General features: G+C 50.5%; 1 protein-coding gene across 1 annotated transcript in view; it reads right to left on the bottom strand.

The window, feature by feature from the left end:
- The window catches only part of UBE2H (ubiquitin conjugating enzyme E2 H), a 58020-nt gene extending 41831 nt beyond the window's left edge, over positions 1-16189 (bottom strand). The window contains exon 1 of the mRNA XM_054293679.1: positions 16084-16189. Coding sequence (XP_054149654.1) covers positions 16084-16136 — 53 coding nt within the window. The 5' untranslated portion in view covers positions 16137-16189. The remainder of the gene's footprint in view (positions 1-16083) is intronic.
- Between the last annotated feature and the right edge of the window lie 2169 nt (positions 16190-18358).

The following is an 18358-nucleotide window of genomic DNA, read 5'->3' as shown; positions in this document are numbered from 1 at the left end:
GGCACGTGGCAAAGTCCTGCTGGGGACTCCAGGAGCTCCAAAATGGGAAATGTGGGCAATATCTCACACCTCACCCAAATGGAGCACCCATTCCTTGCTGCTCCCAAAGTCCTGCTGCCTGCTGGGGACTCCAGGAGCCCCAAAATGGGAAATGTGAGCAATGTTTGACACCACCCAAAGTCCTGCTGGGGACGCCAGGAGCCCCAAAATGGGAATTGTGGGCAGTATTTCACATCACCCAAAGTCCTGCTGCCTTCTGGGAGACTTCAGGAGCCCCAAAATGGGAAATGTGGGCAATATCTCACACCTCACCCAAAGTCCTGCTGCCTCCTGGTGCCTCCAGGAGCCCCAAAATGGGAAATGTGGGCAATATCTCACACCTGCACCCCAAGTCCTGCTGCCTCCTGGGGGACTCCAGGAGCCCCAAATTGGGAAATGTGGGCAATATCTCACACCTGCACCCAAAGTCCTGCTGCCTTCTGGTGCGTCTAGGAAATCCAAATTGGGAAATGTGGGCAATATCTCACACCTGCACCCCAAGTCCTGCTGCCTGCTGGGTCTTACAGGAAACCCAAAATGGGAAATGTGGGCAATGTTTCACACCTGCACCCCAAGGATCTGCTTGAGCCAAGTGGTTCCTGCTCCTGATCCATCCTATATCCTGACAGGATTAGGGGAAAGTTCCCCTTTCAGGGTTTTTGGGCTGTTTGAAGCACCTTGGAAAAAAATATCAAAGTTTTCAGCATCACAGCTTTGCCTGGGATAGCCAGCAGCACAATCCCAGCTGCCCCTGGAAATAAAACAGAATCTGCAAAAACCAAATCTGGATTATGGAGCTCACCCACTCCAGGTTTCACCTCTGGAGCTTTCCAAGCCTGGAGAAAACCAGCAAGAGAAACTCACAGAGTACCACAGAATATCCTGAAATGCCTTAATGACACTGAACTGTGGGTGGCACCAGAGAAATCTGGGACTCTGGAAGCCACCAAGAGCCACAGAGGGCAATTAAAGGACTCAGTGGTTACTGAGCTGAGAAAAAAAAACCCAAAACTCTTTTTAAAGCCCTGCTCCTCAGGCACCATTAATGCATCTAAAACTCTTTAAAAAAACCCATTAATGCATCTAGAACTCTTTAAAAAACCCCATTAATGCACCCCAAAACTCTTTAAAAACCCCATTAATGCACCCCAAAACTCTTTAAAAACCCCACTGCTGCATCTCCTGAGGCTGCAGAATCCTGCACAGCCACACTAGGAAGGAAAGCCCTGCAAAAATTTGAAGTCCAAAAAGAAACAAACTCCAGCAAACTCAACATTTGTCAGCACAGGACTAAAATTTGCCTCTGCCAAGACAGAGATGCTGGTTCAGGCTCAGAGCAGGCAGTTAATGTGGGATTTTGGGGTGCAAAGGACCTTAAACAGATGATCTGATTCCCACAGCTTGCCTAGACCAGGTTTGCTGTGCTATAACACAAACTCTCCTCACACACAATTCCCACTTATCCAACCCAGATAAAAATTATCCAATTCCAGATAAAAATTAATGGGAAAAAAGCCCCAAAGCCACGTCGAGAAGAGGCACCAGGAGCACCAGGGCTCTCTCAGCACTCTGCCACAACAGAATCCCTGCACAAACCCCACAAAACCATTTCTTGCTACATTTAAGAAGGTTAAATAGCCAAATCTTTGCTTACCCCTCACTCTTCTCCAATAAATGCTGCTGAAGGGAGGAAAATTTCTGATTTTTTCCAGAGAAATGACATTGAAAAAGCTGTGGCAGTTTGGGATCACACCTGAGGAGCTGCAGGGATTGTGGGGATGCAGCTGAGGAGGATCTGACCCTCTGGGACACACCAGAGACCCAAACACATCCCTGTCCTCCACCATCTATTCCTTAAGTGTGTAAAATCGGGTTTAGCACCAGGATGTGCAGATGCTTTAAATACAGGTCAGCCAATTTCCTGATCTCAGAGCAAAATCAAAGCTGTGGCAAACCCTGAAATGCCAAATGGGGCCCATTGGGGGCACATTATTGCTCACCAGCTCAATTTTAGGGCATCTTTTGTCTCATCTGGCAAGGCTCAAGCCTCGATTTTATTCTTGATTTTACTTGACCAGTGACTCAAGCAGGGCTCACAGTTAAACTGTGAATTTGCTAAAATTATGTGAGAATATTTCCTCAGTCCTGCCAAACTGGGGTCTGAGGCATTCCCACCCCTGTCACTGCTTGTTTTGGGTTTTCTCCACACTGGTTTTGCCTCCTGCCCAGTTTGCAGAAGTTGGTGATTTTCTGGGCAATTTTTGCTCCAAATCACGCAAGCATCTAAAAGATTTTTGCTCCAAACTGGGCAAGCATTTAAAAAATAATTTAAATTACCTTTTCATGGCAACACCAAACAAACCATGGAGTAAAAAAACCAGTGGATTCTGAGCAACCTGCAGCTTTCTCAGCAGTTGTGAGCAAGACAAAATGTGTTTGACTCCCAGAGCCTGGAGCTTCCCAGGAGGCAGAGGAGCTGGAAAAAGCGTGGAGCAGCTCCAGGGGGAGCGGGGAGAGTTAACACCTCCTCACATACCTTCCCTTTCAAGGAACGCGGCTCTGCCTCCGACCTACCGGGATCTGATTTCTGACACCCCAAATTTCAACCCAGCCCCGAGTGCCCCTTCCCCAGCACATTCTCCTGCTGGGTCTGAGCTTTCCCCAATAGCCAGGCACGGATTCCTCCCCTGAGCCACGAGGATTAAATTCCCAACGGTGTTAAACAAAGCACTGATCGCTCAGCTTCCTCATTCCCACTGCTTCCCTCTGTTCAACACTGACACGGCCTCCAAAGAAAAAACACAAACAAAAAGTAGGAGGTGGCTTCGGGAGCAGCAAGGAATAAATCAGGGTAAGCACGCTGAGTCACCTCAGAGATGTGACATTCCCAGATAGCTGCTGCACTCCTGGAAGGATTCTTCCTTTATTTCAGCCCCCCTGACTCTGGAATTGAGGATTCCCAAGCAAGGCCATTCCCAAAACTAGTGAAAATCAGTCCCTGACTGTCTCCTTACCCAAACACAGCCCCTGCAGAGATCTGACATTCCCAGATAACTGCTGGAATGATTGTTCTTTTATTTCAGCCCTGTAGATTTTGGAATTGAGGATTCCCAAGCAAGGCCATTCCCAAAATCAGTGAAAATCAGTCCCTGACTGTCTTTTCATCCAAACAAAGCCCCTGCAGAGATCTGACATTCCCAGGATAACTTCTGGAAGGATTATTCCTTTATTTCAGCCCTGTAAATTTTGGAATTGAGGATTGCCAAGCAAGGCCATCCCCAAACGAGTGAAAATCAGCTCCTGACTCTCTTCCTACACAAACAAAGCCCCTGCACAGATGTGACATTCCCAAGATAGCTGCTGCACTCCTGGAAGGATTGTTTCTTTATTTCAACCCCCTTGGGCCTGGAATTGAGGATTCACAAGCAAGGCATTCCCAAAATTATAGAGAATCAGTCCCTGATGTCTTCTTATCCAAAGAGATGTGGCATTCCCAGATAGCTGCTGCACTCCTGGAAGGATTGCTCCTTTATTTCAGCCCCCCTGACCCTGGAATTGAGGATTGCCAAGCAAGGCCATTCCCAAACCTAGTGAAAATCAGTCCCTGACTGTCTCCTTACCCAAACACAGCCCCTGCACAGATCTGACATCCCCAGGATAACTCCTGGAAGAATTGGTCCTTTATTTCAGCCCTGTAAATTTTGGAATTGAGGATTCCCAAGCAAGGCCATCCCCAAACTAGTGAAAATCAGCTCCTGACTCTCTTCCTACACAAACAAAGCCCCTGCACAGATGTGGCATTCCCAGGTAACTGCTGCACTCCTGGAAGGATTCTTCCTTTATTTCAGCCCCCCTGACTCTGGAATTGAGGATTCCCAAGCAAGGCTGTCCTGGTTTGAGAGGAAGTGAGTTTTTTTGGATGCTGTGGTCAAACCAAAACTAGTGAAAATCAGTCCCTGATTTTTATCCAAACACAGCCCCTGCAGAGATGTGACATTCCAGGATAACTGCTGCACTCCCGGAAGGACTGGAACTTTAGTTCAGCCCTGTAGATTTTGGAATTGAGGATTCCCAAACAAGGCCATCCCCAAAATTAGTGAAAATCAGTCCCTGACTGTCTCCTTACCCAAACACAGCCCCTGCACAGATCTGACATCCCCAGGATAACTGCTGGAAGGATTGTTCCTTTATTTCAGCCCCCTTAACCCTGGAATTGAGGATTCCCAAGCAAGGCCATTCCCAAAATTAGTGAAAATCAGCTCCTGACTGTCTTATCCAAACACAGCCCCTGCAGAGATCTGACAATCCCCAGGATAACTGCTGGAAGGATTGTTCCTTTAGTTCAGCCCTGTAGATTTTGGAATTGAGGATTCCCAAAACTAGCAAAAAATCAGTCTCTGACTAACTTTTTATCCAAACAAAGCCCCTGCACAGATCTGACATTCCCAGGGTAACTGCTGCACTCCTGGAAGGACTGGTCCTTTATTTCAGCCCTGTAGACTTTGGAATCGAGGATTCCCAAGCGAGGCCATCTCCAAACTAGCAAAAATCAGCCCCTGACTATCTCCTTACCCAAACACAGCCCCTGCAGAGATGTGACAATCTCAGGATAACTGCTGCACTCCTGGAAGGATTATTCCTTATTATTCCTTCATTTCAACCCTGTAGACTTTGGAATTGAGGATTCCCAAACTAGCAAAAATCAGTCCCTGACTGTCTCCTTACCCAACCCCAGCCCTGCTGGTTCCCAGAGCTGGCTGTTATTCAGAGAGCTCGCACAGCTCAGCACGCAGCCCAGGGGATGTGGTGCCCTGGGAAGGATCCCAGAGCTGCTGAGCCACGGCACGGGCACGTCCTGCACAGAGCATGAGCTCAGCACCAAAGCAGCCGAGCTTTGTGAGCTTTAAAACCTGCCTGGGAGAGCAGGGCCAGCCCTCCTGGCCTTGGGCAGCTCGGGGGGAAGGTCACTGACTCTCAATTCATGGCAGCAGACACAAGAAAAACAAAGCCAGTGTCAGGAGAAAGGGGAGGGTGAGGGAGTGGTGGGTTCTCCTGATGGAGCAGCTTCCACCTGATTTAGCAGCAGGGAAAAACCTCCCAACACTCCCAAAAAGGGAGGAAAAGCAGGGAAATAAAAGGAGAATTTAAACAAAGGATGGATTAGAAAAGGGTTTTGCCTGAACAAATCAGTTTGGGAGCAGCCAGGAACCAAAGGCAACTTCTGGGCTTCACCTCTCCCCAGTTCCCTGCCATGTTCTCTCTGCCCAGGCACGTGTGGGGCTCCCAGCCCTGGCAGTGCCCAGGGCCAGGCTGGATGGGTGTGGGACACCCTGGCATGGTGGGAGGTGTCCCTGCCCATGGTTTGACTGGGAACTGGAGGATCTTTGGGGTCCTTCCCACACAAACACCCCATGATTCCACGTTCTGCTCCTCCAGGTTCCTCTCAGTGCAGACCTCCCAGTTTTATGCTTTAAAAAGCCAAAAACTCCCCTGACAAATGCACCTCAAAGCTGAACTGGCCCTTTCAAACTAAAGAGAGATCTGGCTTCACAGCACTCCCCCTCCCCTGAGCAAGGCTCAAAGGAGCAGCTCCATTCCCTACAAGCAAGAGGAGCTTTAACTCCTAAACCACGGCCATGCTGATCCTAGAGCTTCAAGCCCAGTTTTAAACAACATTTTGATTTAGAAACTCCTTTAAGAGCAAAATCACTTCCAACCTCTGCTCAGACGAGGCAGGGATGTGTTCTCACACAGCTTTCCTGGGCACAGCTCGGGTGTCTCCTCAGAGCAGGCCTGGGCCTGCCAGCACCAGCACTAAACAAAGCTCACAGCCCACAAAAAAAAATAAAACATAAAACTGCCAGCGTGGTTAAGTTAATAATTTATCAATCTTTTCAACTTTGCATCCATTAATCTGCCACGGTGGAGGTTAACCCAGGACACTCAGGCTCAGTGTCACACACTGGTTTTTACTTTTTCAGGGGTTATGCTTGGGAAATTGTGTAAAGAGCTGATCCTACCCTAATTCAAAATATGAAATCCCATATTTTACAGCCAGCCAGTATTTGTCCCTGGTGCTAACATGCCCAGGCTCACCTTCCCATGCCATTCCTGGCTCCTCCTCCCCCAATCCCAGCACCTGCCCCCTGTCCTTCCCTGCCACCCCAGAGCCCATCCCAAACCAGGATTTGGGAAAGATCCCCCAGCAGTGCCCACAAACTGCTGTGACACAGCTGTGACACTGAGAAGGCAGCCAGGACCTGCACAGCTCTCATTCCCACCACTGCTCAGAGCCAGGTAAAACCCTCTGGAATTTGGTAAATCATGCAAAATTTATTGAATAACCAACTGGCAGCTTTTAACCTCAGCCACTCACAGGGAATGACACAAAGCCTCTGGGGTGAAGCTCCTCTAAAAGGCAGCAACTGTCATCAATGCAGACTTTCCCCAAGAAAACATCAACAAATTCAAAACATTTTCAAGTAAATAACACCAAAAACCCCCAAACAATTAAAGCCAGAGATTGCAAAACCTTTCAGAATTATCCACTCTATTTGTACAATCCTTAATACAAAAACATTTTCTGCTGTTTTCTTGTAGTGATTCTAAGGAAAGCAGGCACAGGGAAATGCAGCAATTTCTGGAAAGCAGCATCTGACCCTGAGCAAAAGCAATCCAAAATGGCTCTGGCCCTTCCCGAGGCTGAGTCAGGAATATCTGGCAGCCTCCATCACCTCTGGATGTGCATCATGGACCATGCAGGATGCCAGCCCTGCTCTGCAATTCCCAATTCAAAGGGATTCAAGTTCAGACCACCAGCTCAGTTTACAGATGATCCACAAATGATCCACAAATGATCCACAAATGATCCACCCCTCCTCTGCTCTGCAGCACCTCCTGCCAAGTGATTTGGGAGTGATTTGGCCTCTCCTGGAAGGCTGCAGCAATCTGCTCCAGGGAATCAGTGAAGTGATTTAAGATTAGAGGATGGCTCTTGGAAACTGCAAAATAAAGCAGTGGCCAAGCCCTGAATCCAGGACCAACCCTGTCATTACTGGATACACAAGAAGCAGCAAATCACTGTTTTCCTAGATATTAAATCCACCCTGAAGCTCAGGCAGATCTTTAGGGAGCCTGAGGAGCTGGGAAAAGATGGGGAGTGAGGATGAGGAGGGGATGAGTGTCACAGACATCTTTTATGGAAAATCCTTTCCTTAGGACTTTTCCTCCTGAGAAGCTGAGAGGGCTCAGGAACAAAATGCAAACATTGATTATCTGCTGCTGTGGAATGCAACAGGTGAATCTGGGATTGGGCTCATGTGGTTGTTTCTAATTAATGGCCAATCACAGTCAGCTGCCTTAGACTCTCTGTCTGAGACACAAGCCTTTGTTATCATTCTTTTTTTTTCTACTCTTAGCCAGCCTTCTGATGAAATCCTTTCTTCTATTCTTTTAGTATAGTTTTAATGTAATATATATCATAAAATAATAGATCAGCCTTGTGAAACATGGAGTCAGATCCTCATCCCTTCCCTCACCCTCAGAGCCCTGTGAACACGGTCACAGATGAGGGGGACACAGATGGACATCCTGGGAGGAGACAGCCCGGTGATGGATGGGGCAGTGAATCCTGCCCTGCTCTGCACTGACAGCACCCCAGGGCACCCACACCGAGGCACAGCCAGCTCTGAGCACCCCAAGGAGGTGGAAACAGGAATGAAAGCAGCAGGAAAAGCAAAGCAACAAAAGCAAGTGAGCCCCAGTCCCTGGGCTGTGCTGGGGGATCCATCCCATCCCATCCAGAGCACATCCCTCTGGCTGTCCTGGGCAGCCCAGACCCTGCCAGGGGCTCAGAGCCCAAGATGCCCCTGTGGTTTGGATTATGACCCATGGAGCAAATTACCAACCTCAGATGAGGATCTGCAAGCCATGACAAATTAAGTGGAAGGATAACGAATTTATCATGGGGTGGAAAAGGAGATTTTGGGGTTTCTGGTATGGGGGTTCAGGGGGCAAGATGGAGGGATCTGGGTGTGTCCTGTGGGTTTGATCATGACCCATGGAGCAAGTTACCAACCTGAGATGAAGATCTGCAAGCCATGACAAATTAAGTAGAAGGATAATGAATTTATCACGGGGTGGAAAAGGAGATTTTGGGGTTTTTAGAATGGGGGTTCAGGGGGCAAGATGGAGGGAACTGGACATGTCCAGCCTTTCTCCTTCTTCTTCTTGGCCTCCATCTCCTGCTGTGATGGTGGCACTTTGGGATTGGTTTAGAGTAGGAGCTCACTGTCTAACATGGGTGATAGGCATTGGGAAGTTATTGTGAATATTTTACACACAGTTTTTTGTGTAAAAAGGTAACACTGCCCCAGAGCAGGCAGAGTGCCTCTGTCCTGCTGGATGGATCTCAGCAGGGCAGGAGGAAGAATTTCATAGATAAGGAACAATAAACAACCTTGAGACTGAGAAATGAAGAGCTCTTAAAGCACCAGGCTGGGAAAAGAGACGTTGTGACACATCTTGGGGTCACTCTGAGCAGCAGAGACCCCAAGACTCACCAGAGGCTCTGCTGGGCCCACAGGGGCTGCACAGCACAGCTGCCAGGGCTGGGTGATCCTTCAGTCACCAGAGGAACAGAGAGCAGGGCTGTGTGCCCACGGCTCCAGAAATGCAGGGACAAACCCCCAGGGACACGGAGGCACTGGAGGGAGGGCAGTGAATGCACACAGGAACTCCCAGGGAAGGGCTGAGCTCTGACACTCACACCCACATCTATAACTCGCATCTCATATTTAGGAAAATAATGTTATTCAGCATTTTTGCTGCAGGAATAAAGCCCAGGACAGCAGGAAAACTCAGGCACTTGTGCCTCAGCGTGGGGTCACCTCTGACTTGGGCAGGCAGGGAAAGCAGGAGGAGTTTGGCTGGGAATCTGCTCACATTTCCCTGTGCCTGCTTTCCTTGGAATCCCTACAAGTCACTTTAACTGGGGGCTCTCTCCTTCCTTCCTTCCTTTCTCTCTCACCTTCCTTCCTTTCTCTCTCTCCTTTCCTTCCTTCCTTCCTTCCTTCCTTCCTTCCTTCCTTCCTCCCTTCCCAACACCCTGTTATGTGTTTATCCCAATTAAATCACCTTTCAGAAGAGAAATTCAGAGCATTTGGTGACACTGCCCCAGCTCTGGGGGCTTCCAGAGGCACCTTCCCTTCCCAGCACCCCATTCCTGCCCCTATGGAAGGGGGAAACCAGGAAAACCAACAGGGGAAAAGTCTGTCAAGGCTCTCAATCTGGGAGTGAAACCTGGAATAAATAATAAATAAATGTTTCCTAGAGTAAGGAAACAAACGGGAAAAGTCTGTCAAGGCTTGAAATTTAGGGGGGGTAAAAGAAGAAAACAAAGAGGGGAAAAGTCTATCAAGACTTGAAATTTAGGGGAAAACAAAGAGGGGGGGAAAGTCTGTCAAGGCTTGAAATTTAGGGGGAAAAGTCAATATTTGAAATTTAGGGGAAAACAAAGAGGGGGGAAAGTCTGTCAGGATTTGAAATTTAGGGGAAAAAGAAGAAAAAAAGAGTGACAAAGTCTATCAAGGCTTTCAATGTAGGAAAAAAAACCCAAGGAAACAAATGGGGGAAAGTCTATCAAGACTTGAAATTTAGGGGAAAAAAAGAAGAAAATAAAGAGGGGGAAAGTCTGTCGAGGCTTTCAGTCCAGGAATGAAACCTAGAATAAATAATAAATAAATGTTTCCTAGAATAAAGAAACAAAGAGGGGAAAAGTCTATCAGGACTTGAAATTTAGGGGAAAACAAAGAGGGGGGAAAAGTCTGTCAGGATTTGAAATTTAGGGAGAAAAAAGAAGAAAACAAAGAGGGGGAAGAGTCTATCAGGACTTGCAATTGAGGAATAAAACCCAAGGAAACAAAGAGAGGAAAAGTCAATCAAGACTTGAAATTTAGGGGAAAAAGCCTTCAAGACTTGAAATTTAGGGGGAGAAAAAGAAGAAAAAGAGGAGGAAAGTCTATCAAGACTTGCAGTTTAGGAATAAAACCCAAGGACACAAAAGGGGGAAAAGTCTATCAAGACTTGAAATTTAGGGAGAAAAAAGAAGAAAACCAACAGGGGAAAAGTCTGTCAAGGCTCTCAATCTGGGAGTGAAACCTGGAATAAATAATAAATAAATGTTTCCTAGAGTAAGGAAACAAACGGGAAAAGTCTGTCAAGGCTTGAAATTTAGGGGAAAACAAAGAAGGGGGAAAAGTCTGTCAGGACTTGAAATTTAGGGAGAAAAAAGAAGAGAACAGAAAGGGGAAAAGTCTGTCTAGGCTTGAAATTTGGGAATAACACCCAAGGAAACAAAGAGAGGAAAAGTTTATCAGGACTTGAAATTTAGGGGGGAAAAAAAGAAGAAAAAGAAGAGGAAAGTCTATCAGGACTTGCAGTTTAGGAATAAAACCTGAGGAAAAAAGAGGGGGAAATTCTATCAAGACTTGAAATTTAGGGGAAAAAAGAAGAAAATAAAGAGGGGTAAAGTCTGTCAAGGCTTGAAATTTAGCAATAAAATCCAAGGAAACAAAGAGGGGAAAAGTCTATCAAGACTTGACTTCAAGTCTCGATAGACTTTTCCCCCTCTTTGTTTTCTCCTAAACTTCAAGTTTTGATAGACTTTTCCCCCCTTTGTTTCCTTGGGTTTTATTCCTAAATTTCAAGCCTTGACAGATTTTTCCCCTCTTTGTTTGCTTCTTTTTCCCCCCTAAATTTCAAGCCTTGATAGACTTTTCCCCTCTTTGCTTTCTCCAAAACTTCAGGTCTTGACAGACTTTTCCCCCCTCTTTGTTTTCCCCTAAATTTCAAGTCTTGACAGACTTTTCCCCTCTTTGTTTTCTTCTTTTTTTGCCCCTAAGTTTCAACTCTTGATAGAGTTTTCCCCTCTTTGTTTTCTCCTAAACTTCAAGTCTTGATAGACTTTTCACCCCTTTGTTTCCTTGGGTTTTATTCCTAAATTTCAAGCCTTGACAGACTTTTCCCCTCTCTGTTTTCTTCTTTTTCCCCCCTAAACTTCAAGTCCCGACAGACTTTTCCCCTCTTTGTTTCTTTACTCTAGGAAACATTTATTTATTATTTATTCCAGGTTTCACTCCCAGATTGAAAGCCTTGACAGACTTTTCCCCTGTTGGTTTTCCTGGGGTTTTCCCCCTTCCATGGGGGCAGGAATGGGGTGCTGGGAAGGGAAGGTGCCTCTGGAAGCCCAAGGAGCCACTCCAGGATTTTCTCCCTCAGCCCCCAGACTGTCTGCTCCTCCAGGAACAGGAATTAAGGGTGAGTTTGAAGGAGAAATTAATTTTAAAACCCCAAAACATTAAAAAAAAAAAACCCAATCATCATTTAATGCCAGTGCACGACGATGAGCAGGAGCAGGACAGAACAGTCCTGTGCAGATTAAATGTAATTTTCCCCTGGCAAATGAAACAATGCAGGGCCTCACTGAGGGGCATCTCCTGCTCGATCCAAACTCTGGGAGCTCAGCTCCCATTATCAGCTCCTGCTGCCCAGAACTGCCCAGCACGTGGGAGTCGCTCTGGGAGACGTTCCCTAAAGCTCACAGGGTTGTACAATATTCATGGTGACACTTCAAAACAATCCCCCACCACACATCCCAGCACAGCTTCCCCAGGGAAGGCAGGAAAAGCAGCTGGCACAGCCTCCTGCACCCACTGGAGGGGAGAGCAAGGAGACCATGTTACAGGGAATGGTTGTTTGCCTGAAATCCTGCGTTCACTTTTGGGGTTCTTTAAGAAAAGGCCTCCAGAATTTGTTTAATCAGCATTTAGTGCCCTAATGCCACCTCAGAACTGGGAATCTGGGCAGCATCATCCTGCCACACTCCTCAGTACTCCAAAAACTCTGCTCTGAGTCTGGGGAATGAGATGGGGAAATAAATTAAAATTACCCCTATTTTTTATGATTTTAAGCAGGGTTGGGATGTCAGGCTCCAACAGGCACTCTGCTCCAAGCAGCCCCCTAAGCAAATCCACATTTCCCAGTTTGAACTCCATGATTAAACAGGTGCACTTGGCTTTCAGGCAAGTTCCCAAATCCTTCCCATTCCAACTACAAAACAACAAAGGGAGACTGAATTTCCAGCTCCAGCCAATTTTTTGGGGAAAAAAACCCATCCAGCCACCAGCAAAGACTCTGAATTCTGCTCTAAAAGCAGCAAGATGTCATTTGGAAGTTGTCATTTCGGCAGCAAAGATTATTTATTTTCCTCCAGTTGGTTTGGTTCGGGCAGAGATTTATGGATTTCGAGCTCTCCTAAAGACAGGCAGCACCTCCCAAGCCACGTTTACCTGATTTGATTTATAAAGCACCACCTGTGACAGCATTCCTGGGAAAAGGGGGGCTCCCAGCTCTGGGAAGGGGCTGCTGCCACGTCTTTGTGCATTCTGAAGCATCACCACACGATTCCCCTCATCCCTGGAGACCTCATTAAAACAGAGCCCCAGAAGTGGAGCAGAAAGAAGCTGCGGCGTGACATCGGCAAATTTACATGCAAAGTTTCCAGAAATATCCGTGCTTTAAAACAAAACAAAAAAAACCCCAAACAAAACCCCGGCAAAACAACAAAAGCCCCACCAAACCCTACCAAAACAAGACATTCCAGTGCACACGCTCTTCCCTGGGGACAGGCCAAAGAGAACAAAGCCACGTGAGGCCGCGATTGCTCAACGCCGCTCTTGGAAGGTGTTCAAGCCGATGAGAAGCGCCGTGTAAGCCCATAACGAGCAGAAAAGGGAATTTATCCCAAATGTAAACTCCGTCCTACCCTTTGCCTCCACGCAGCAAACACGGCCGGGGGGGTTTGGAGATTACAAAACGCTCTGCAGGTAAACTAAGGAGCTTTGGACCTTTATTCTCCTTGACTCAGGACGAGCCTAAAATTAGCAGGGAGTGCAACGCTCCGCGAGTTACGCTCCCGAAGCCCGGCCCTGCAAACCGGGCAGCACGGGGAGGCTCACACAAAGCTGGCCGCTATTTATAATTCCTTTCAGGCACAAAACAGGGTGACACTTCCCTCTTCCAGCTCCGACGCTTAAAAATAGAGCTCGGGGACTACAAGGCAGCCAGCAGCGTTTCTCCACAAAAGGAGGAAAATAAATCAGCACTAAATAAACTCCCGGCCAAGGGGAAGCTGCGGGCGCAGCGGAACAATGAGCCCCGGGGCTGGGACGGGAAACACCCCGGGGCTTTGGGGGGCTGGGGGGGTCCCCCATGGGTGTAAACAGCGGGGCAGGGGCACCCCCGATCAGCCGCGGCCTCGCCCCGCCCCGGGCCCGGTTTCCGGGTAGTAACAGAGCAGCCAATCCGCGGAGTTGCGGAGCTCGAGGCCTTTTCCCTGCGAACGCCGCTCCGGGGCTGGCACTGCCCCAAAACCGGGGCGGACCGCAAAGGGGAGCCCCCGTTCTGCTGTCCCAGGGGGGGAGATACACAGAGCGGCCGGGCCTGGAGCCCCAGGGCTTCCCAGTGGGAGAATCCCACACTTGCAGGCCGCTGGGGAGCGGGCTCGGAGGTTTTGGGGAGCACAGAGCCTTCCTGCAAAGCCTGCTCTGAAGGGTCACAGTCACCCCCTTTTGGAGCCCCCCAAAAGGGAGAGGAGGGATTTTCTGGCTCTCTTTTCCCGGCCTGGAGGGAGACAATGAGCGCCGGGCAGTTGGGATGGTTAAACATCAGCCGCACACGTTCCCGCAGAGCTCTGCCCTCCCCGAGCCCCACCGAGAGCGAGCAGGCACCGCTCCCCTTCCCTCCTCACAAAGAGGCAGCCGCAAAAGGACACGGACGTGGCAGGATTGAAAATAGGAGCCGTAAAAAGGCCTCGCTCGGCTCCTAAACCTGTCAGAGCAGGAGAAGGCAGGAGCGTTGTTCACCCTGCCCGTGCCCCCTCCCTACTGGGAAAGGTAGCCATAAATCCATACTATTATTCTCCGTTGGATGAAGGGGATGAAAAGGGAAACTGTAATGAAAATGGCAGCAAAAAGGGGGGGTAAAAAAAACCCCAAACAAAAACACCCTCCACAGCAACAAAACCCTGAAAGCCCCAGGAGGAGATGCCCTCAAGCACATTCCTTCAGTCCTCCCCTGGCCAGCAGCGAGCCCCTCCGTGTCTCAGAGCAGAGCCTGATTCCAGAGCGGCTTCCAGAGGGGGAGATTCCCCAGGGAAGCTGCCGGGGCCTAGCGAGCGGCTCACCCCGAGCGAGGCGAGCCAGGCAGACAAACAAAAAAGGCCGGGGAGGGAGGGAGCGAGGGAGGGAGGAGTGCTGAGGAGTCATCTGACACATCCAACTTCCTAAGTTTGTTGTCCGCAGGAGACCGACTGCTCTAACCCTCACCCCTCGCAAAACAAGGAAAGCAGAGCCGACAACACGAGCTTTGCTTTTGGAAAAGCCATCGGGGTTCCTTTTGTCAGGGGGCAGAAAGAGCCGGGGCACAAAGTGCCCGGCCCCGAGAGGAATCCCGGATATTCGGGGCTTTCTACCTACCCAGCTCCTAGAAACATACAGCAAAGGCACTTCGCAGGGAAAACCTGCTCTTTGTCCTCCAAAATGCTGCGATCGCTGGAGAAGCCGGCAAGGAACCGAACAAAAAAGGGAAAAAAAAAAAGAAAAAAAAAAAAAAGAAAAGAAAGAGAGGGGGAGGGGAAAGGGAAGCAGAGCAGCAGCCGAGCAGGTCGGGCCTCGGCCCCTTCTCCAGGGTATCCCCAAGAAAGGTTTTCCCCCCTGGCCCAACAGCTGGAATTCCCGAGCCTCCTCCCGGTGCGATCAAGCATCGATCGCAATTGGCGGAGTCTGACATGTGTGTAACTTTAAACCCCCGGATAAAAATAGCTCCGATTCGAGCACCATCAGGACTCATTTCCTATTTGCTTCAAAACAGGGCGAAAAATACACCGAGAGCAGCTTTGTGGGGAGCAAGGCGCTGCGAGAACGTCAGACAAGTTTCCTTCGATAAGCCACAAACAGGAGCGCTGCTGCTCCTCCCTCCCCCCTCCCTTTCCAAAAAAACACCACCAAATCCAGATAAGTTTGTTTATCTCCCTCTGGGAACTAAATCAGACCCGTTTCTCGACCCCTCGAGAGCAGCAGGGCAGAGCCAGCAGCCCCGAGTCCTGCTGAGAGAGGTCGGGCACGTTCAGGAGACAAATCCGAGAAACATTTCATCCACTCTTGTCATTGCTACCCTTTCCCGGCTCGCACCGCCACCTTGTAAACAAAAACTATTAATAAAACAACCCCAGAACCGAATTCCCAATGGTATTTTTCAACGCCACCCACTCTCCAGACAGAGAGAAAAAAGGGATTCACCGCCCCGTAAAGGGCCAGGAATAAAAACAAGGAGGAAAAATATAAACAGATCTATGTAGGAAGAAGGGGAAAAATAAAAAGTAATAAAGCCTAACCAAACCTGGAGGGTTACATAAACCTCTTGGGAGACGGGCTCGGGCCCTGATGCCCTTCACCCACCCCTGGGTCTGCTGAGCCAGACCCCGAGGGACCCCCCCCGTCCTCCCCAAAAAACCAAATCCCTAAGCCGGCACCAGAAGCTTCATGAACTGCGGGGTGAGATGGGGGAATAAATAATAATAATAACCCCCACAAAAGCCTTTCTTTGGGCTGTGGCTGCTGGAACTGCTCTCCCCCTCCCGGCCCTCCCCAGGGCAGGCGAGAGGGGTTCGGGGCACCCAGATTGGGGGGCACCACCGAGGGGGGTCTGCAGAGACACCCCCAGCGCCGCCTCTCACGCCACAGAGGGGATAAACCCCCCAAAATACGGCAGAAGGGGGGGTCAGGCCTCCCCTGAAGGTGAGGAGGGGAGGGCAGATCCGACCCCAGCTCCGGGAGCGGCCGCGGGGCTGCGAATGGAGGGGTCTGGGGGGCGACCCCGGCGGGGTCCCCGGTGCCCCCCGCCCTCCCACCCTCTGCAGGCCCGGCCCTGGGGGGGGAGGGCAATCCTGGTCCCCCGTGGGCCCGGGGGAGGGCACGGCAAGGATACAGCTTGACCACGTCGGTGTCCATCCGCCTCTTGCCCGGGCTGGGGGACGACATGGTGGCCGCGGCCGCCCCCGGGGCTCCGGGCGGGCTGTCAGCGCCGCCGCCGCCGCGGGCCGGGGCCGCCCGGCGCCGAGCGGAACGGGGTAACGCCTGGCCGCGAGGCGCTGGGAGCCGCCGCTGTCGCTGCCGCCGCTGCTGTCGCCGCTGTCGTCGCTGTCGCCGACAAGGCCCCCCCGCGCCGCTCGCGCTCCCTCAGCCGCTCCGGCCGCCTCTGCCCCAGCCTCTCTCTGGACCCCTGACGTCACCCGCGGTGACGTCACCGCCCCGCGGCGCTGCCATTGGCCGCGCCCTAACGTTCCGCCGGCCCCGAGGCACGCCGGGAGTTGTAGTTCTGAGCGGGGAGGGGAATGACGGAGGGGCCGCGGGTTCGAGGCCCCGCTGGGGGCGCGAGCTCCAGTTCCTCCTTTTTCAAGGATTCCCGAATTCCCCAGGCTCCCGATATTCCCCATGGATTGTGACACTCGTCTCATTCCCCCGTTTCCATTTTGCTCGTTCCCACCACAGCCAGGGAACCCCCTGATAAAATACGGGGTGCATCTATGTCAGGGCCTTGCAACTCCCCATGGCTCCCCCATTCCCACTTTTTCCACAATTCCCCACAGCTCCCCCTGTTCCCAGTATCTCCCTTGTTCCCCGTGGATTCTGGAACAACAAACCCCCTTATTCCCCTGTTTCCTATCCCCAAGGGGGTCAGGGAAACACCCCACAGAATATGGGGTTTACCCATCCAGAATATGGAGTTTGCCCATATAGAATATGGGATTTGCCCATCCAGATTATGGGATTTACCCATCCAGATTATGGGGTTTGCCCATATAAAATATGAGGTTTGCCCATCCAGAATATGGGATTTGCCCACACAGCATATGGGGTTTGCCCATCCAGATTATGGGGTTTGCCCACACAGAATATGGCATTTGCCCACACAGAATATGGGGTTTGCCCATCCAGAATATGGCATTTGCCCTTGGCAATCCCATTCAATCCAGGCAGGAACATGGCAGCTGGCCAGGCCCCAGAGCAGGAGTCACCACCCCGGATTTCCGCTGGGACATCACCAGAGCATTTCCCTGTGCCTCAGTTTCCCCAGCCGGATGATGACAGCACCAATGGGTGTCTCCCAAACTGATGGGATTCCTGTTTGGAACCTGCCCACCCCACATTCCTGACCCCGGCATCATCCCATAAATCTGTCCCGGTGCTTCCTCCCCCTGTGGGGAGGAGACACGGCCAAAGAATCCCAAAAAAGCTCCTCCTTTAATGCCCCAACATGCCCCGAGTTTGGCAGGGGCAGGAGGTGACATCACCTGAGGGGACTCACATCCACACCCCACATTCCAGGGGGGAACTTGGCAGGGAACAGGGTCCTGTTAGAGCAGGGCAGCTGGAAAACTTGGGCTAGAGGATCCTGTGTTTCCCAGGCCACAATATTCCCTGACTGGAGAACTGGACAGGGAAAACCAGGGATTTTCCCATCATTTCTTGGAATGCTTCTATCCCATCTGTGAAACAGCAGCTTTGAAACACCAGGGATTATTCCAGGATGCCAGGGACTACAGCAGCACCCCGATCCTTTTTGGAACACCTCAATGCCATTCTTACAGCACCCAAGCCTTGGAATGTTTGGGAAAATTCCTGAGGGAATTTTGGGGATCCTCTGAGCACTCATCAGTCTGGAAATTGGGGATGGGAATATCATCCTGCCTGGATTGGGTACATCCCATGATTTGTGGGGTGGGATCAGAGATGGGGGGAGGCAGGAGAATCCATGGACAGGGAATGTAGGAATAGAAGGAGCCAAAGGGAACTGCTGGAAACCACTGGAAATTGGGAAAGCAGAGCTCCAGGGAGATGTAAGGAATGGGGAAAGCATGGGGGGCTGCTGGGAATGGGGGATCTGTGGGTCCAGGCAGCTGGAAAAGGGAATCCCATCCCAGGCAATTCCCAGCCCATCCTCGTCCCTCTGGATTTGGGGTATCCCCATTTCCACCCCAACTCCCAGCCCAGCAGGGCCATGGGTGCAGCAGCCCCTCGTTAGGGCCCCTAATTAGGGAAAGGAAGGGAACCCACCCAAATTGAGGCCCTGCTGCTTCCCATGGGATCCCAAAGCTGGATCCCAGGAGAAGCCCCCAGGTGGGCAGGAGCACCCCCAAGTTTGGGGGTTCAGGGAGAGCCAGGATCAGCCCTGAGCAAGGCAGCCACTGCATTGCCAGGCA

This window comes from Melozone crissalis, unplaced genomic scaffold (genome assembly GCF_028551555.1).
Source record: "Melozone crissalis strain CALT ecotype California unplaced genomic scaffold, PUWL_Pcris_2 ptg000176l_1, whole genome shotgun sequence".
NCBI lineage: Eukaryota > Metazoa > Chordata > Aves > Passeriformes > Passerellidae > Melozone > Melozone crissalis.
The sequence above is the reverse complement of the archived record's forward strand: the minus strand, read 5'-3'. Positions and strand labels throughout refer to the sequence as shown.